General features: G+C 46.6%; 1 protein-coding gene across 1 annotated transcript; it reads right to left on the minus strand.

Annotated features, from left to right (window-relative positions):
* Window positions 1-1,326: 1,326 nt before the first annotated feature.
* On the minus strand, window positions 1,327-18,720 carry STOML3 (stomatin like 3). The gene is made up of 7 exons (XM_073322634.2): window positions 18,669-18,720; window positions 14,721-14,824; window positions 13,675-13,747; window positions 12,383-12,465; window positions 9,616-9,819; window positions 1,597-1,731; window positions 1,327-1,515 (listed from the first exon to the last, which is right to left on the minus strand). Exons 1-7 carry the CDS (start codon window positions 18,718-18,720, stop codon window positions 1,327-1,329), a joined length of 840 nt encoding a protein of 279 aa, XP_073178735.2.
* Between the last annotated feature and the right edge of the window lie 2,342 nt (window positions 18,721-21,062).

Below are 21,062 nucleotides of genomic sequence, written 5' to 3' on the forward strand. Positions count from 1 at the left end.
GTCCCAGCATGCTAAGCAAGGAGTCATCTCTGCCAGGCTTTAGCACATCCCAAGGAGAGGAGGGTGGTCTAAATGCTGCCCCATTCAGAAAGCCCCTCTGCTTGGGATTCTCAGACATTAACCCTCTCCTGGAATTAGGGACCTAACTTGATTTTTGCAAGAGGGAGCCCTGCTTATGATCTTTAGCCCAGTGGTCAGAGCACTTCTTCAGGATGTGGGAGACCCAGGTTCAATTCCCCTAGCTGTGGAGAAGTGATGCAAAATTGGGTCTCCTACCTCTCAGGAGAGTTCTTTAACCACTGGGCTATGGGATATTCTGGTGCTGGTGTCTCTCAATCTTGCCTATTAAAGCTGTTCAGCTGTGTAGAAATAATTAAATATGGACTGGGACAGACACAGAGTGAAAATAATTCTCTAGGGCCAATGGTTGGGCATTCCCTTCAGGAACGGGAGATCCAACTTCAAATGCATACTCCCCATCAGTCAGGAGGGAGAACAGAACTTCAGGTCTTCCACGGCCTGGCTAAGTGCCCTACCACCTGGCTAAAGGTTCCGAGAAGGCCATGCTGTTCTCTGTGGTCATTGTTATTTTGTGTGGATTTAAATATGCTCAGTGCATGCCAACTGTATTGGCCCCCATAGGTGAAACAGAGGGGGGCCCACTGAGTTTGAAGAGCCTACTGGGGCTTAGGTGAGAGAGAGAGGTTTAAGGCTGGTGGCATCTAAATGTTGGATATAGGCACCTAAGTCCTTTTGTAGGAGCTACATAGACTTAAATTACTTGGTGGTTCCAGTAATGATCAAGGAATACCTCTATGTGACATTCTTCTCGCCACTACACTGGTGTTTTCAACTGAGATGCTACAAATTTACCCCAGTGTAACAGAACAGGAGCTGGCCTATTTACTGCATGCAGTGGCTGTATTAGCTTTTAGAGGCAGGCTCCTAGTGAGCTGACAAATCACCACATACCTGCTAAACGAGTGACTCTGTAAAATCAAGTAACATCAAAAGCGAGCACCTCAGTTTAACCTGTATTTTAACAAAAAGTCTCTATTTTTTTACTTAGTGATGAGCTTGAGCTACAAAATTTGGATATCTGAATTTTGAATCCCTCAAAAATTTGGGGTCATTCAGATTCAGTGTTCTAGCTTATGATGGTCTCTGTGTAGTTAACCCTATTCCTGAGGCAGGATATCAAAGTGTACTTTCTACATTAATTCTGATTAATTCTGCACAGGCTTGCCTCTCCTGAATCCCTGTAAAGTTCTCCGAACTAAAGAATTCAGTGTAAAAGAGCCTTAATCACCATTTGGTTTTGTCCTATTATTGTTTATAAAAACCCTGCAGCATATTCATGGGCAGAGGTAAGACAATGGTGGAATTCTTCTCAGTAGCTAGTGTGGCCAAGGTCTGCAAGTAGCGCAGCTGGAGGGCTGATGGAGCCTCAACCAGCACCATGGAGGCCTGCTTCAGTGCTTCGGAAGCATTCCTTTCTCCTTCTGCTGCTATGATCTAAAAACATGATAGAAATGGACATGTTGGTGGTGATACACCACATTATACAAATGAGAGAAATATTACTGTGGATCTCACCTGAGCTCTAGCATCTCGTGTTGATTCAGCTTCAGCAGCCATAGCTCTTTGCATCTCCATTGGGATCCTGATGTCTTTGATTTCCACACGTGCTATCTGGATTCCCCATTTACTGGTGGCATTATCGAGGATAGACTTTTAAAAAAAAAAAAAAAAAAAAAAGGACAATATCAAAACCTATACCATGTGACTTAAATGACAAATCACACTAACCAAAATGTCTCAGATATCGACTACGCTCAGAATTCCAAAACAATTGCAAAAGAATAATTGAAATAAAAGAATAAATGGAAAGAAATTATGATCTACATGGGGATATTTCAGGGGTAGGTCAAGTGGCTAAAAAGGGTCAGATCAATTATTAGCTGTGAAATATTCTCTCAGATCTGTGATGTATTGGAGGGGAGATGATGCACTTGGGCAAGTCATTATGTTATTTTTCTAGCACCAGTTCTGCCCGATGGGAACAGCTTTGAAAGAAGCCATTTACCTTTATTGTGGTCAGAATTAAAGACCTGCAGGCCCAAACCTACAGACACTACCTTGAGTTAAATTCCTCATGTAAGGAAGGGCTTGCAGAACCAGGTGCAATAGTAGGAGCTGTTAATAAAGGACCAAGAGAATCTGGGAACATAAAAAGGTAAGTACCCCCCATGTGAAAGAATAGCACTCAACCTTTCATTGCAGATAAGTCACTCTGTTATCCACTGGAGCCAGAGACCCTCAGAAGAGTGCGAGTGACATCCTGAAATTGCACTGTACTATTTTCCCTCAATACATAGAATCAGTATGATGCATCACAATGCCTAGTACAATGGGATCCTGGTCTGTGACTAGGGCTCCTAAGCGCTACCACAATCAAGACCTTTGACTCTTCCTCATTACACATTGACACAACATCACGTCATATCACCTCTCTCACGCACACATTTTCTCCTGGCTGTTGGAAGGGGTGTGGAGGTGAGCTGTCTTTTTTTGGTCTCTCTCTCTCTCTCCCTGATATCGAAGAGGAAACAAGATCTTTTTTTTCCTCCTCTACTCTCTCTTGGCTGCCAGAGTGATGCTCCCTGGATTGCAGGGGAGGGTTGTGGGCAGGATTTAAACAGGGGAACAATTCAATCCAGTTCAGGTCAATTCAATACATTTTATTGACATGACATGAGAGATGGGTGGTGCCAAAGTTTAATCAAGCATCTGCTTAAGGTAATACAAGATGGTTTTACAAAAGGTAGATTGTGCCAGACCAACCTGATCTCCTTCTTTGATAAAGTAACTGTTTTTTTAGACAAAGGAAATGCAGTAGATCTAATCTACCTGGATTTCACTAGGGTATTTGATACGGTTCCAATGGGAAATTATGAGTTAAATTGAAGAAGATAGGGATTAATATGAGAATTGAAAGGTGGACAAGGAACTGGTTAAAAGGGAGACTACAACAGGTCATACTGAAAGGTGAACTCTCAGGCTAGAGGGAGGTTACTAGTGGAGTTCATCAGGGATCAGTCTTGGGACCAACCTTATTTAACATTTTTATTACCAACCTTGGCAAAAAAATAAAGTTTTCAGATGACACAAAGTTGGGAGGTATTGCCAATAAAGAGGACCAGATTATCAAACAATATGATCTGGACAACCTTGTAAACTGGAGTTATAGAAATGGGATTGCATTTAGGGACTAACAACAAGAATTTTTGCTATAAACAGGGAATGTATCAGTTGGAAGTGACAGGGGAGGCAAAAGACCTGGGTGTACTGGTTAATCATAGGATGACTATGAGCCACTAATATGATGTGGCTGTGAAAAAGGCTAATGCAGTCCTAGGATACGTGACAAAGTTCCTCCTCTGCCTTGGTGAGTCCTGCGCTTATTGGCAGATTTGCTTGCCTCTGAGATTCGCAGCAGCCCTCAGTTTCGCCACTTTTGCTAGTGGCTTAAACCTGCTGTTCACTCAGCTAATCTCATCACTGGCCAGCATAGGGAAAGCGAGAACAAACCCCAAAGTCTCTGCTGACTCACCTAGTGGGTCAGGGGATAGGCCATGGACCTTCCCCTCTGGTGGGATGCACAGTCCAGGTCACCTGCTCATCTCAAATGGGGAGTTAAGGGGGATGGGGGAAAACCCAGGCCCACCCTCTACTCTGGGTTCCAGCCCAGGGCCCTGTGGATTGCACCTGTCTACAGTGTCTCTTGTAACAGCTGCATGGCAGCTACAACTCCCTGGGCTACTTCCCCAGGGCCTCCTCCCAACACCTTCTTTACCCTCACCGCAGGATCTTCCTCCTGAAGCCTTATCATGCTTGTACTCCTCAGTTCTCTAACAGCACGCCTTCTCACTCCCTGCTCCTTGTACACACCCTCCCCTAACTGCTGGGAGGTCCTTTTTAAACCAGGTGTCCTGATTAGTTTGCCTGCCAGAATTGATTCTAGTATGTTCTTAATTGGCTCCAGGTGTCTTAATTAGCTTGCCTGTCTTAATTGGTTCTAGCAGGTTCTTGATTGCTCTAGTACAGCCCCTGCTCTGGTCACTCAAGGAACAGAAAACTGTTCATCCAGGGACCAGTATATTTGCTTTCTACCAGACTCCTGTACCCCACTGGTCAGGGTCTGTCACAGATGCTTCAGGTGAGGTATTTCTAGTAGCAACAGGGAAGTGTTAGTACCATTATACAAGGCACTGGTAAGAACTCATCTGGAATACTACGTGCAATTTTGGACTCCCATGTTTAGAAAAGATGAATTCAAACTGGAACAGGAGCAGAGAAGGGTTACTAGGATGATCCAAGGTATGGAAAACCTACCTTATGAGAGAAAAGGAGTACTAGTGGCACCTTAGAGACTAACCAATTTATTTGAGCATAAACTTTTGTGAGAATGCATCCGATGAAGTGAGCTGTAGCTCACGAAAGCTTATGCTCAAATAAATTGGTTAGTCTCTAAGATGCCACAAGTACTCCTTTTCTTTTTGTGAATACAGACTAACATGGCTGCTACTCTGAAACCTACCTTATGAGAGGAGACTCAAAGAGCTTGGCTTGTTTAGCCTAACCAAAAGAAGGCTGAGGGGAGATATGGTTGCTCTCTATAAATACATCAGAGGGATAACTACCAGGAGGAAGAGGAGTTAGTTGCATTATGTGCCAATGTGGACATGAACAAATGGCTATAAACTGGCCATCAACAAGTTTAGGCTTGAAATTAGACAAAGGTTTCTAACCATCAGAGGAGTAAAAGTTCTGGAACAGTCTTCCAAGGGGAGCAGTGGGGGCAAAAAGCCTAACTGGCTTGAAGACAAAGCTTGATAAGTTTATGGAGGGGATGGTATGATGAGAATGGTATGTAGCCAATCTGTGACTGCCAGCAGCAAATATCTCCAACGGCTGGTGATGGGATACTTGAGGGGAGGGCTCTCAGTTACTACTGATAATTCATGCTCAGGGTCTACTGATCACCATATTTGGGGTCAGGAAGGAATGTTCCCTTGGGTCAGATTGGCAGAGACCCTGGGGTTTTTTTGTTGTCCTCTTCAGCATTGAGCATGGGTCACTTGCAGGTCACTTGCAGGGAAGAAAGGTAAGCAGCAGGATACGGACCCTGGACTTCAGGAAAGCAGACTTCGACTCCCTCAGGGAACGGATGGCCAGGATCCCCTGGGGGACTAACTTGAAGGGGAAAGGAGTCCAGGAGAGCTGGCTGTATTTCAAGGAATCCCTGCTGAGGTTACAGGGACAAACCATCCCGATGAGTCGAAAGAATAGTAAATATGGCAGGCGACCAGCTTGGCTTAATGGTGAAATCCTAGCGGATCTTAAACATAAAAAAGAAGCTTACAAGAAGTGGAAGGTTGGACATATGACCAGGGAAGAGTATAAAAATATTGCTCGGGCATGTAGGAATGTTATCAGGAGGGCCAAATCGCACCTGGAGCTGCAGCTAGCCAGAGATGTCAAGAGTAACAAGAAGGGTTTCTTCAGGTATGTTGGCAACAAGAAGAAAGCCAAGGAATGTGTGGGCCCCTTACTGAATGAGGGAGGCAACCTAGTGACAGAGGATGTGGAAAAAGCTAATGTACTCAATGCTTTTTTTGCCTCTGTTTTCACTAACAAGGTCAGCTCCCAGACTGCTGCGCTGGGCATCACAAAATGCGGAAGAGATGGCCAGCCCTCTGTGGAGATAGAGGCGGTTAGGGACTATTTAGAAAAGCTGGATGTGCACAAGTCCATGGGGCCGGACGAGTTGCATCCGAGAGTGCTGAAGGAATTGGCGGCTGTGATTGCAGAGCCACTGGCCATTATCTTTGAAAACTCGTGGCGAACCGGGGAAGTCCCGGATGACTGGAAAAAGGCTAATGTAGTGCCAATCTTTAAAAAAGGGAAGAAGGAAGATCCTGGGAACTACAGGCCAGTCAGCCTCACCTCAGTCCCTGGAAAAATCATGGAGCAGGTCCTCAAAGAATCAATCCTGAAGCACTTGCATGAGAGGAAAGTGATCAGGAACAGCCAGCATGGATTCACCAAGGGAAGGTCATGCCTGAGTAATCTAATCGCCTTTTATGATGAGATTACTGGTTCTGTGGATGAAGGGAAAGCAGTGGATGTATTGTTTGTTGACTTTAGCAAAGCTTTTGACACGGTCTCCCATAGTATTCTTGTCAGCAAGTTAAGGAAGTATGGGCTGGATGAATGCACCATAAGGTGGGTAGAAAGCTGGCTAGATTGTCGGGCTCAACGGGTAGTGATCAATGGCTCCATGTCTAGTTGGCAGCCGGTATCAAGTGGAGTGCCCCAAGGGTCGGTCCTGGGGCCGGTTTTATTCAATATCTTCATAAATGATCTGGAGGATGGTGTGGATTGCACTCTCAGCAAATTTGCGGATGATACTAAACTGGGAGGAGTGGTAGATACGCTGGAGGGGAGGGATAGGATACAGAAGGACCTAGACCAATTGGAAGATTGGGCCAAAAGGAATCTGATGAGGTTCAATAAGGATAAGTGCAGGGTCCTGCACTTAGGACGGAAGAACCCAATGCACAGCTACAGACTAGGGACCGAATGGCTAGGCAGCAGTTCTGCGGAAAAGGACCTAGGGGTGACAGTGGACGAGAAGCTGGATATGAGTCAGCAGTGTGCCCTTGTTGCCAAGAAGGCCAATGGCATTTTGGGATGTATAAGTAGGGGCATAGCGAGCAGATCGAGGGACGTGATCGTTCCCCTCTATTCGACATTGGTGAGGCCTCATCTGGAGTACTGTGTCCAGTTTTGGGCCCCACACTTCAAGAAGGATGTGGATAAATTGGAGACAGTCCAGCGAAGGGCAACAAAAATGATTAGGGGACTGGAACACATGAGTTATGAGGAGAGGCTGAGGGAGCTGGGATTGTTTAGCCTGCAGAAGAGAAGAATGAGGGGGGATTTGATAGCTGCTTTCAACTACCTGAAAGGGGGTTCCAAAGAGGATGGCTCTAGACTGTTCTCAATGGTAGCAGATGACAGAACGAGGAGTAATGGTCTCAAGTTGCAGTGGGGGAGGTTTAGATTGGATATTAGGAAAAACTTTTTCACTAAGAGGGTGGTGAAACACTGGAATGCGTTACCTAGGGAGGTGGTAGAATCTCCTTCCTTAGAGGTTTTTAAGGTCAGGCTTGACAAAGCCCTGGCTGGGATGATTTAACTGGGAATTGGTCCTGCTTTGAGCAGGGGGTTGGACTAGATGACCTTCTGGGGTCCCTTCCAACCCTGATATTCTATGATTCTATGATTCTAAACAAGTGTAAATTGTAGATTCTCTAACTTTATGTATTTAAATCATGATTTGAGGACTTCAGTAACTCAGCCAGAGGTTAGGGGGTCTATTATAGGAGTGGGTGGGTGAGGGTGAGGTTCTGTGGCATAGGCAACATACGACTCTTGCATTTGGGGAGGCTGGGCGGGAGCGCCGGAAGTTCTCTAGAAATTGAGGGGAGGGCCACCAGTGCCTGGACAGTAGCCCCACCCCCTGCTCCACCACGAGGTCCACACCTCAGGACCTCTTCTCCCAAGCCTCAGCCTCTTCTCCCAAGACCCCGCTCCCACTCCACCTCTTCCTGCCCACACTCCACCGCTTCCTGACCCTGCTCCGCCTCTTCCCCTGAGGCCCCCGCACCCACTCCTCTCTGCCCTCTCCCCCAATAACCCCTCCACCCACCGCTCTGGGGTTTCGGGCTCTGGGGTGTGGCCAGGGATGAGGGTTTTGGAGTGCAGAAGAGGGCTCAGGGCTCAGATAGGGGGTTGGGGTGCAGGAGAGGGTTCGGGGTGTGGGCTCTAGGAGGGAGTTTGGGTGAGGGAGGAGGATCAGGGCTGAGGCAGGGGGTTGGGGTGTAAGATGGGGTGAGGAGTGGGGGCTCCAGCCAGGCGGTGCTTACCTCGGGTGGCTCCCGAAAGCAGCCAGCATGTCCAGCTCCTAGGCTCAGGGACGGACAGATGGCCATGGTTCCTGGCCAATGGGAGCTGCGGAGTCAGTGTTCAGGGCAGGGGCAGCATGTGGAGACCCCGTGGGTGCTCCTGCACTTAGGAGGTGGACATGCTGGCCACTTCCAGGAGCCACGCAGACCAGGACAGGTAAGGAGCCTGCCTTAGCCCCACTGTGCTGCCGACCAGACTTTTAGCGGCCTATTAAAATCTCCTGGATTGGTTTCAAATTCACCAGGAGATTGATGCCTATTTCGGAAGAATCCCGGCCAAACTGGAGCCTTCACCCCCTCCCACACTCCAACCCTCTGTCCCAGCCCGTAGCCCTCTCCCACACTCCGAACCCCTTGGCGCCAGCCCAGAGCTCGCATCCCAACCCCCTGTCCCAGCTGTGAGCCCCCTCCCACATCCCAACCCCCTACTCTAGCCCAGAGCCCCCTCCCAACCCTGAACCCCGCATTACTGGCCCCACCCCAGAGCCCGCACCCCCAGCCAGAGCCCTCACCTTCTCCTGCACCCCAACCCCGTGCCCCATCCCAGTGAAAATGAGTGAGGGTAGGGGAAACCAAGTGACAGAGGGAGGGGATGGTGTGGGGGCGGAGCCTCAGAGAAAGGGCAGGAGTGTGGCCTTGGAAAAGGAGAAGGCCGGGGGGGGCAGTCTTGGCTCCCTCCTCTGTGGCCCCCCGCTCCTTTCCATCTCCTTCCCCGAGTCTCCCCCCACCTTCTCCTCTCCATCCCCTCTTCTGAGGTCCCCACACTTGCCTCTCACTCCTCTCCATCCCCTCCCCGCTCACTTCTTTCTGGCCCTTCCTGCCTTAAGAGCAAGTGATGGGGAGAGAGGGGGCAGATAGGAGCAACTGATGGGCAGGCAAGGGGGGGGGCTCAGGGGAAGAAGCAGAGTGGGGGTAAGAAGAGGCGGTACGAGGGCAGGGCCTCAGGGAGAAGAGGCCAAGAGAGGGTGGGGCCTCAGGGCAGAGCACAAACGGGGCCACAGTTTGGGAACTGGTGGCCCCGCCACTTCTTGGGAGCTTCCAGGAGTGGCGGTGGGCCTCCAAAGAGAGGTGCACCACATCTGGCATTTCTTGACCGGTATGGGGAGGCTTAGTCTCTCCAAGCCTCTTATACCCACGACCCATGTTCTGTGGCCTGCAATGAGCAGGAGGTCAGTTTAGCTGGCCATGATGGTCCCTTCTGACCTTAAAGTCCTGAGTCTAAGATAGAGCATCTTGGTAACTATGGATTTCTTCACCATCGCACATTATTGCACATTTCTAAAGAAGTGTCAGGGAGCCCCATATCAAGACTCTTTACTGTCTCATTCACTTCTCAAAAAGTTAAGTTCCAAGAGCCTTGTTTGCTTTTTAACAAGAGATCACTAGTTTTATCAGATGAGCTGAGGAAGTATCTTTACAATATTTCTTCCATATTTTGCAGTAGGAGGTGTATGAAACTGAAAGGGGATAATGAAAGATTTTACAATTATGGGTTTTTTTTAAAAAGGCCACTCATTTCTAAGATTATATTCCATAAAACGAGATGCTGTGCCCGTCAATAGAACATTAGATGTAGATTTACCTGGATATTGTGGGCAATCTCTTCTCGACCAGACAGGATCTGGGACAAGCTTTGGGTGCCTAGAACATTTCTCAAAGTGGTCTGTGCCAGCAGGTTGGTTGCTAAATGGGCATCCGTGACATTAGCCACTGAACAGACAGCACTGTAGATTTTATAGTAGACCACTCCATCAACTTGGGTAGTTATAGAATCTTTCGTAAGAATCTACGAAAAACAAACATACAGAGATTAGATAATCATCCAGGACACACAAATCCCAGCATTATGGAGATGTTTGTTTCCTGTAGTGAGACAAGAAGCCACTATAATTCAAAGAAGTGTAGGTAAATTGATTTCAGTGATGTCATCCTGGATTTACAACCATTTAAACCAAAGCAATATTTTTGCAAAGTATTTAAATGACTCGCCCAGTAATATGTTAACCAGTTGTGATGATTCTGAGTGCATTTGCCTTGGAATCCTCATAAGCAGGTTCATGGAATTTAAAAATCATAGGCACAAGGACAGGAAAAAAATGCAACAACTGGATGACATGTTCTTAAATGGTCTGTGGTGTCCCTTTACATAGGCATGCCAGGCCACATTCGCCAATGCTGGCGAAGGGAGCTATAAATCCCCTGTGCCCCAGTGAACAATTAATCTTGATGGAGCACAGTTGATGTTTCCACCACTGCCTTACCACCAGGATAGGTGGGAGGCATCTTTAGTTTGCAGCCAAGGGCTCCATAGAAGCCCTGCCAGAAGAGATTGCAGAGAGGATGTACTGAGTAAGTATGTTCCCAGGCTATTATGGCCACCTTCCTTCCTGTACAGACCTACCCATGTTTGGAGTTGGCTCTCTTCATCCCTCCAGCATGTCATCTCCCCTTTTCAGTACATCAGCTTCCCCTCCACCCCAGCTGACTTTCCATCTATGGAGTCTTTCTAACAGGGTGTTATGTTGGGGGTTGGGCAAAACCCTCACTGAAGCTGGTGGACATAACAGTCACTCTTCATAAAGGATAAAAGAAAGAAGCAGTTAAGCTCCTTTATGGAATCCAGAGCTGAAACAATAGGGAACCACCACCCAAAAATATAGGCCACATGCAAAGCTGGAATAGGAGTTGAGCCATGCACTCTGAGGGGTTTTCCTTGGGGTCTGAATGAAATGCAGTTTGTGTATGAGAGAGAGAGGAGGATCAGTACCATAGAAGCACACAAAGAAGGCAGCAAGGAAGCCTCAGATGCAGTGGTGTCCCTAGCTTCTGTTTGCCAGAAGCTGGGAATGGGCGACAGGGGATGGATCACTTGATGATTACCTGTTCTGTTCATTCCCTCTGGGGCACCTGGCATTGGCCACTGTCGGAAGACTGGATACTGGGCTACATGGACTTTTGATCTGACCCAGTATGACCGTTCTTATGTTCAGTCAGAGGAGCACTTGTAGTATGACCCTGAGAACGGCTAAGAGATGGAGCTTTTGCACAGAGTGCTGCTGGAAACAGGTGGGAAACTGAGCAACGGAACTGTCTCCTGCTGTTTGATTCCTACTGTATTTTGGGAAACAGGACTTTGTACATTTTTTGTAAATAAACAGGATTGCATCAAATAAATACCTGCCTCGATCATCATTTTCTCCTCCTAATGGAAACAACCCACAAGACCATGAATTCTGGCTGACCACTTGGGTCAAAAGGGGTAACAGAGTTTAGACTCAGTGAATCTGACACTACATGAAATAAGACCCCTGAGCTCTTAAAACCGATGAGGTTCCTTAAGCATATTTATTCCAAGCCACAGGCATTTAAATTTTGGATGGAATATTTAGGAACAATCTCTAGCAGCACACTATATCAGAAAGAACCTTTTCTCAGATCTGTAACACGGAAACTTTGTTGGCTCTATCACTACTGATTCTTCTTTCTCCTTTCTTCAGAAAAGCACAATAAAATGGCAACTCTTCAAGCAGAAGCACAGTACTGTAGCTACATGTAAATAAACCTTTTTCTGCGGAGGGGGAGATTTCCCATTGACTTTTTTTTAAAAATGAACTTCTTTGGCCAACATTTTCAACCCTGGGTGCCTAAAGAGAAGGCCGTTCATCCCTATTAAGGCCTGATTTTCAGAGATGAGCGCCTGCAGCTTCTTTTGACTTCAAGGTGACTTGTTAAGGTACCTAAGTGAGTATTAAATTACCTATCCATAGGCACCAAATGTGACAAATTTGGTCTTTGCTCATTGTTTTGTCTGGAACAACATTAACTTTCTAAGTTACTTCAGTGAAGGCTTTCATAATGATAAGTTTTGTATCTAATCAGTTATTTATCAGATCTGTTTCTTACTAGGAAAAATAGTTACTGGAGATCCCACTCTAGTTTATTGCTTGATTTCCCTGGATGGTAGAGAGAGGACTAATTCTGAAGGCTTGGTAAATTTCAGCTGTCTTGACTTCCCTCTCTCTCATCCTCGGACCTCCCCACATCTCTAGCTCTAATCTCACTTTCCTCTTTTTCTAACCCAGAATGCTGAAAGTTAGTAAGAAAAGCCTGCTTGACTTGCCAGGAGTGACAAGACTATAACCTGAGCTGGTAGGGTTGTAGGTTTGATTAGGCTCCAGTGTTATTCTGGCACTAGCATTTGGAAGTAAACAAGTACAGCAAATGAAGTTAAGTCTGTACCGCTGCCAAAGACTGAGACAAAAAAAACGCTTTCTTAGTTTGACATGTTAAAAACTAAAACTGCTTTAGGTTTGATTTCTAGTTTAAATGGCTATTGCATAAGTTGTTACCTCTTGTAGGGGAATGTTACTGGTAACAGTTCTAAGATCAACCCTGGTAAAAACATCCGTACACGGAAGGACTATTATCAAACCTGCAGAAAAGAAGAAGAAAAGGCCAAAGCTGAAACACCTTATCTGAAGGCTAAGCTCTGATCGCACATGAAGCAAACCTCTGGAAATAACTATTTCTATTGTGTAATGACAATGGCCCTCAGAGCTATACTGATATTTCATTACCACAGCATTTCTTTTTCTGTATGAGGAGAAAGGAATGGGGTTTCATATTTTTATATATATAATGGAAGGAAATGCGGATGTCGGAGTTCCAATACCAATGTGAATTCAGTAGGGTTAAGTAGATAGTGTACTAGACTGTGAGTCAGAAGAATTCCATTCTGTTCTCAGCTCTGTCATGTGACCTTGAGCAAGTTACTTCCTTCTCTATGCCTCTGTTTCCCCTCTCAAATTTTTATCTATTTAGATTGTTAGCTCTTCAGGATGGTGGGTCAGGGGGAACTAGCCACTTAGTGTGGCTCCTCCTTCAACCCCTGGCCCTGCCCACTTTTTGGGCCACATGGTTGTTTTGCAGAGGAATAGAGATGGTTATGTGATAAGGGGGTTCTTCCTCCATTCCTACTCCATGTTTGCACCGTCTCACTGTACCTTTTCCAATGGATTGTTTGTTTTTCATCCGCATGGTGCAAAGGTACTTGTTATAATAATGCAGAGAGCATTCTTCTTATTAGTGATCGTTTCCTATGACAATAGCACCTGAAGGCCCCAACTATGATACCAAGTGTTGCGCTAGGCGCTGTACACACACACTTAGTAAGAGACTGTCCCCGCCCCAAAGACCTTACAACTTTAAATAGACAAGACTGATAAAGGGTGAGAGAAAGGAAGTATTATTATCCCCCCATTTTACAGATGGCAAACTGAAGTCCAGGGAGATTGAGTGACTTGCCAAAGGTCACACAGGAAGTCTGTGGCAGAATGGGGAATGGACTCCTAAGTCTCTGTCCAGTGTGTTAAGCACAAGATCATCCTTCCCCTGCATGTGATCTTTACACTATTATAAAGCCAGGTTTAGATCTCAGGATCTGCTGGCTTCCTCTCTAAACAGCAATATAGAGAAAACAAGCAGCAGATGCACAGGCTCATGGACAAAGAATTACTTTGTCCTTTTTACTGTGCCCTGGACAGATTCCTTGCATCACCCATTCTCTGCACAAGGACTTGAAAGAACCTCAGATGCAGAACATCTGGTTACAGTGAAAATAGATAAAACCTCATTTACTCACCTGGGCCCTTTGCTCTTTTAGACACTATACGTCCCAGCCGAAATACAACAGCACGCTCATATTCCTTGACAATCTAGGACAATATTTTTAAAATAGAGTTTAACACTAACACCACCCTTCCCTCTTGCCTGACTGTCTATCCTTCAAACCACACGGAAATGACAAAATAATGATAGCAAAAGATATGTAGGTAATTACACATTTTTGATCTTGTTCTCCCTCTAGCCCCTCACCCTGTCCCTTGCTGTGGAATATCAGGCCCCGATCCTGCAAATACTTATGCATGTGATCACAGGTGCCGGCTTCTTCCTTTCCCCGGGAGTGCTCAACCCCTGCTCAGCCTGAGGCCCCACCCCCACTCCACACCTTCCTGCCCCCACCCTACCCCACTCCACACTTTCCCTGCCCCCCCACCCCTGCCCCACCTCTTCCCGCCCCCTCTCTGCCCTGCCCCCCCTGCTCCCACCCTGCCTCTTTCCACCCAGTTCCACCCCTCCCCGAAGCGTGCCCCGTCCCTGCTCCTCCTCCTCCCCCCCCAGCGCCTCCTGCACACTGCGGAACAGCTGGTCGTGGTGGGCGGGAGGCACTGGGAGAGAAGGGGAGGAGCTGACTGGTGGGGCTGGTGGTGGGCAGGAGGTGCTGGAGGGGTGTGGGAGGGAGCTTGGCTGCCTGTGGGTGATAAGCACCCACTATTTTTTCCCATGGGTGGTCCAGGATGTGGACCTGCGTTTGTATTTGTACAAATACTGACCAGTTTTTCTAAGTCTCTCATCCCCAGCACCTCAGAAACATTCATTACTTTATTCTCACACTATCCCTGTGGAAGAGCTGAAGGCACAGAGAATTTAAATGATCTATCTGAGGTTATACAGGGAGCCTGAGGATGAACATGGACCAGAACACAGACCTCTTGCATCCCAATCTTGAACCTTAACTACAAAAACTATCCTTTGTCCCATAACATGGGGTATAAATGGCTTTTGTCCTGGTGAAATACATAGTAGTAATAGACCGTTCTCTCAGTGCTCCAATTCCCATCAGCTTACCTTCAGGCACATCCAGATGGAGAAAGGAAAGGTAATAAGCACGAACAGGACTGAAAGAGAAACCAGGATCCAGCCACAGGCCCCAATTCCTTCCTTCTTATCTGCTACAGAATAAAAAGACGGGAACCGTTGGCAGTTGCCTGGTCAATCTGCTGAGTTTATAGTAAAACATCTGGCACAACAAAGAAGTTCTACATGAGGAAAAATGACAGGAACTCCCAGGACAGTTTAGGTTTGAAACTTCTGGTGTAGAGAGCTGGCCCGTTCACCTAATGCCAGAAACCAGTGATTGTCAAAACGCGCAGATATATGACTAGCCCTCTGGGCAGTTCTTTTCACTCTACGGTCCTGCTGCCTTTCCTCAGCACTGTATTATCATTAATTAATTGTGTTGGGATAGAGCCTGGAGACCCCAATTGCCAGATGCCAGGGGTTTTTTTAGCCGGGGAGGGGGTACTTAGGAGCAGAGCTGCAACGAGGCAAGGAAAAGCCAGAGATTTTTTCACAGGAAGGGTGTGACAAATCCAGCCCAGCCAAGCCCTATACAAGAGGAGCAGCTGGGGCATAAGCAATGGGAATCAGGACAGGAGACGTGGAGGGAGCCATGCTGGGGGAAGACCAGCTGCAGGATTCCATTTTTCAATGGAGAGTGTGGCCGTAATTGATTTTTGTGGGCATGCCACCAAGAAGCTGAATGTTGCAGCCTCCTCGCTCCATGCCTCTCCACTGCTTGGAGAAGAAGAGAGCTAGGGGCTCAGCACCCCAGGGCAGGGTACAAGGGAGGCATGCTCACAGGATCTGTGTGTAGAGGCTGTTCCCGACAACCTGCTCCCGCACTGGGCTGAACACAACCTGTGGTGGGGGCCTGCTCTTCCCTGTATGAGGACTCCTATACCAGAACTAAGGTCTTTTCCCTGCTCACTTGCTCTGCTTGGGATTCAAACTTCACGCTGTGTAAAAAACCCTTCTCCTTATATAACATCTAAAATCTTTTTTTCCCCCACCACAGTTACCGAGGAGAGAATGCTGTGCTCTGCAGTCCTCTGCTCCACATTTCTGAGGTCCTTGCTACAGATTTAATCATGCCCAGGTTGAGAGGTTTGGGCCCAAGAGGACGGAGTTTCAGGCCTTGTTTGGAACGTCCTGCCTTCTCTGTTCAAGCTTTTTGCATGGGAACTGTGTGTACATCTTACACTAACACTCTATATTTGGGAGAGTTTGAATCCAGGCTTTTGTTCTGACCCACTGAAACACAAAAGACAAATCTAGGGGTTAGGTTCAGGCTGGTTGCCAGAAAAATGTCATTTGGTCTTGCCACTGCTGGAACCGATGATTTGAGCAGTTCTCTTGAGTAAATTACCATGAAAACTTCAGGTACATGTGGCTGAGGCCAGCCTAGAATCCTCATGGTTAATGTTAAAAACTTAAAACCACTGTTTATGCTGCTTCTCCACCATACGTCCTGCCCTGTTATTGTTCTATTCAGCTTCATTTGCCATCACTGGAGTGTCAGGCTATTGCTGGTACATTAAGTAATAGGCAAGAGGATAAATGTTTCTTCCATCAGTTGACTGTCCTACTCACTCTTATGATCAAATGCAATGTGATCAAATAATGAGAGTTGTTTGTATCAACATTGGTTCACTGTCAGCTCCAAGTGCGAAAGATTGCTCAAGAAGCAGGGCCATGTTTTAATCACAGAAGAATTTTACAGATGCTGAAAAAAGGCATATTGTACCTCTTGGCCTTCATCTTCCTCCCCACCTCCACCCATGCTATCATCCCCTCTCCCCCTTCCCCTTTTACACCCATCTAGGATACATGTTTCAACAGAGCTTTTCTCTGCAGCTCAAAAGTTACTCTGATTGAAAATATCATACTTGTATCCCAGTCTAAAGACTCTGGGCTAGATCTTCAAAGGGACTTACCTAGGTGCCTATGGCCAACATTTACATGTCACCAAGATCCTCAAAGCCTTCTCTCAGCTGGGCCCTAAATTCCCAAATGCCCACTGGTAACGTCTCCAAGGTGGTTAAGTTTCTGCTGATGGGAGCATGCAAAGCCCACTCTGTCCTGACACCCCCAAGTTGCTCAATGCCCTAGTAAGATTCATAAACTAGATGTTCCCTCTCCCTATCTTGCTGGGGCCTGATCTGGTAGGCATTCTTGGAGCACGCCTAACTCGCACAAAAGTCAGGTGTGGTGATGGCTGTTAGACTGCTCATCTGGGCCAATTACTGCAGAGGCAGGATTTGAATACAGCGCTCCCACCTCTCACGTGGGTGCCCTAATCACTGGGGTATTAGCTACTCTGATGTGGGTTTCCCTCAGTCTCTCCTGTTGAAGCTTTTTCACTTTGGGTAAATAGCTAAATATTCATTAGGCTAGAAAGAGAATCACTCAACAGCCCAGTGGTTAGGGTAATCACCTGGGACATGGGAGACCTAGGTTCCACTCCCTGCAGCTGAGCAGGGATCTGAAAGCAAATCTCCCACACCCCAGGAGACAGTCCTAACCACGGAGCTACTTGCTATCATGGGAGATGGATAGACGGCGCTCTTGTTGTGTGTTTTTCTTGCTACAAAGGATTGACCAGAGCTGATGTAGGTGCTTAACTCCAGGACTGTCCCTTTGAGGCCCAGGGCTTAGACCACACCTCTCTCCTGAACATTTCCTACTGGCTAGCTTAGGGCGCTTCCCGTTCAGCTTGTACAAATTCCATTCTTAGGTGTCAGGCTCCCTATTCAAATCATGGGAAGCGTCTAACTCGGGGCTGAGGATTCCACTGGATGGCAGAATGCCTAAAAGTTAGGCATTGCATGTCAGTGTGGCCATGCGCATGTCCTTTTGTGGATCTAGCTTTCCCTACCCAATGTCCTCCCAAAGTGAGTTAACAGTAACAAATAAAATAATAAATCTTGCAAGTTATTTCCTCCTCTGAGTTTCCCAGTGCATCAAGTCTCTTCTGTGTCTGTCTTTTGAAGGGCCAGGCCTCTGGCACCAGGACTGTTTTTATTTTGGTATCTTGTACAGAGCTGAGCATTATTGGTGCTTTGACCATCACTTTGTGAGAGACAGAACTAAATGAATATAAGGCCACGTGTTTTGGAGAGGAAGAAAGATGTGCCTTTATGGAAAAATCCTATAGGACTTAGTAGAAAATACTACTCTTTATATAGGTTTATGGAGCCATCCTCTAGACTATAATAGAGAATTATATTCCTATCCTAGAATTCAATAAGATGGTCTAAAATCCTATAGAATGTTCATAATTCTTTATTAAAATCTATAGGACTTTTTCATAAGGATTACATTGCTCTTGATTGCTAAAACCAAAATGCTAGCAGCATAGATTGTCTGTCTAATCTATAATCACCACACAAAATTAGTAGCCATTTAAAAAAAAAACAGGAGGATGTTGGATGGCTCCAGGGAGACATAATGGAATATGGAGTCTTTTACCTGTAGGAGCTCAGACACCATGGCAATGGGTGCAGTGAAAAACCTAGAAAGAATGGAACTGGTAAATAGTTCCAGTCCATATTGGACCACTGACTGAAAGCTGTTACATTTCAATTGCTTGGTAGCTTAGGTGAAATGAGTTGGTGGGCTCAGTCCAATTCTCAGGAGCGTTCATTACAAAACCACCTGCGTAATTGGCACCATATGGTACCCTCACAGCTAGTCTTAGCAGAGAGAGCCTAAGGATTGTATCGGTATGGACTCTGAATTAGCCTATCCGCTATAGGTGTCAGTCCCCAGATAAGGGTTGAGGCATACTGGCAGGACAGTGGGGAAGCTGGCACAAATGCTGCCAAGGAGATGGAGGAATCCAGGGGTAGCAATCTGATGCCTTTGACCCACGCTTAACTTTTCTCTCTCTCTCTCACACACACACACACACGTTTGTTGGGGTTATTTTGCAGTAAGAATGGAAGGAACACTTACCAACTAGCATCTCCTTACTCTCTTTCCCAAGGTAGCCTCTCCCAGAATCCATCTCATTATAGAGAAATCCTTGTCACCTCACAAGCCGTAATGAAGACACCCCCTCAAATGGTGCACAGCTCGTTAAAGTGTCTGAGAAGAAAAGCAGAGCCGCAGAAGATCAAGCTCTCACCTGCGAGCAAGTCCACAAGGGATTAGTTACCCAGGTGAGAGAAGAATGTTTACAGAAACAAAGTCTGATGGGTCATGTTCCTCTCTGGAGTAACTCCACTGGTTTCAATTACTTTACTCCAGGGCTGAATTTGGCCCAGCACTTCTAGTTCCTGCAGAATCGTCTCTGGGAGTGATTTCTACATGCAACAGCAATAAATGGCACAATTTTCATAGATTCATAGATATTTAGGTCAGAAGGGACCATTATGATCATCTAGTCTGACCTCCTGCACAATGCAGGCCACAGAATTTCACCCACCACTCCTGCGAAAAACCTCTCACCTATGTCTGAGCTATTGAAGTCCTCAAATCGTGGTTTAAAGACTTCAAGGAGCAGAGAATCCTCCAGCAAGTGACTCGTACCCCATGCTACAGAGGAAAGCGAAAAACCTCCAGGGCCTCTTCCAATCTGCCCTGGAGGAAAATTCCTTCCCGACCCCAAATATGGCAATCAGCTAAACCCTGAGCATATGGGCAAGATTCACCAGCCAGATACTACAGAAAATTCTTTCCTGGGTAACTCAGATCCCATCCCATCTAATATCCCATCACAGGCCATTGGGCCTATTTACCATGAATATTTAATTACCAAAACCATGTTATCCCATCATACCATCTTCTCCATAAACTTATTGAGTTTAATCTTAAAGCCAGATAGATCTTTTGCCCCCACTGCTTCCCTTGGAAGGCTATTCCAAAATTTCACTCCTCTGATGGTTAGAAACCTTTGTCTAATTTTCAAAGCCGTGTTAAAAAAGAAAAAGAAGTCAAAGCTGGATTGTGAACTCTCCAGGGCAGGGATTGTTTCTTGAGCTGCACCTTTACTGTATCCAGTGTAATGGGGCCCCAATTTTGTTTAGGGTCCCTAGGTACTATGCAATCCATATGTAGCACCCCCTCTATACTCGGTTACTTTCTTTAATGCCAATCTGCTTATAGGTTTTGATGGACGGGTCTGGGTTCTTCTGGATCCCACCACCCACTCAGCAGGGTGTCTCTTCTTTATTTTTTCCTATGAATTTATTTGGCAGTACTTCCACTCCCTGTTACTCCTTCCTGGCAGGGTCACCAGGGCAGCTTGGAAGAAAAACTCTAACCACAGGGTAATCCCCATTTACTTGCCAGATAGTTGGAGACTCCCAAGAAATAACACAAACACATACAATATATTCAACACAATAAATATTAAACAGGAGACAAATATACATAACAGGGTAAAACACTATTTTTAGGGTAACCAGTGCCCATGCTGCAAATACCCGTGACTTTCCCCAGCCACAGGACCTGATGTAGCAAATGTAAGATTAGTGTCCCGTTGGTATGCGTACTTTGTTGGGGCCCTTGATGACATCTGACCACAAAATTCTTCTCTGCAGTGGTTTAGCAGTGTGGCTGACTGGGTTCAGTACAGCCCAAAGGACTCACAAGTGGGAGAAGGTGGTAAATCCCTCCACAGTTTTAATATGCAGCAGATTATAAAATCCCCAAACCCTTACTCCCTGGCTTGAGGACACAGTTCAGGGAGTAGGGGGTCCCCAAAACAAATTCCCTGACTAACTAAAAGATGGTGCACTCACAAACTCTATGAATGATCCCCAGATTCAGAGATGACTCTGGACTCCTCGGTCACTGCAGAGGGGCTGATCTCGGCTGGCAGAGATCCTCATCAGGCTGCTTTGGTCCCAGGATTTCCCCTCACCACAAAGGAGTGCAGGGCTCAAGGTGCAGGTTATACAACTCTACTAAAATCCAAACTGTAGTCTCCTAGCCCAGCATCCAGACACACACTCAGCAGACAGCAGCCCTGAACTAGCAGACAGAGCAGAGCTGACCATGTGGTGCCTGGTCTCACCTAGGGAGCTGGAGGGCTAAGTCAGCCTGGCTGGGGAAGTTTCCCAGCAAAACTCTACAAACTGGGAATCATCAGTGGAGAAGGAAAAGCCCAGCTGAGTGAATCTTGCTTTCAGGTCCCTAGAGGCCAGTTTTCAGGGGGAACCTTGCATGCAGGCCTGGGACTCACCAGCTCTCCACACAGCCAGTCCTGCACTTGCCCTGGCTGGCTCCAGACTGACTCAAAAATGGCTTCTCCCCTTTCCTGAACTCCCTTGGAAGGGCAGCTCACACCCTATTGATTGCCGGGCAGACTCTGAGTTTACCTTGACTCCCCCTCCCTACCTGGGA

The sequence above is a fragment of the Lepidochelys kempii genome, chromosome 1 (genome assembly GCF_965140285.1).
Source record: "Lepidochelys kempii isolate rLepKem1 chromosome 1, rLepKem1.hap1, whole genome shotgun sequence".
NCBI classification, from domain to species: Eukaryota; Metazoa; Chordata; order Testudines; family Cheloniidae; genus Lepidochelys; species Lepidochelys kempii.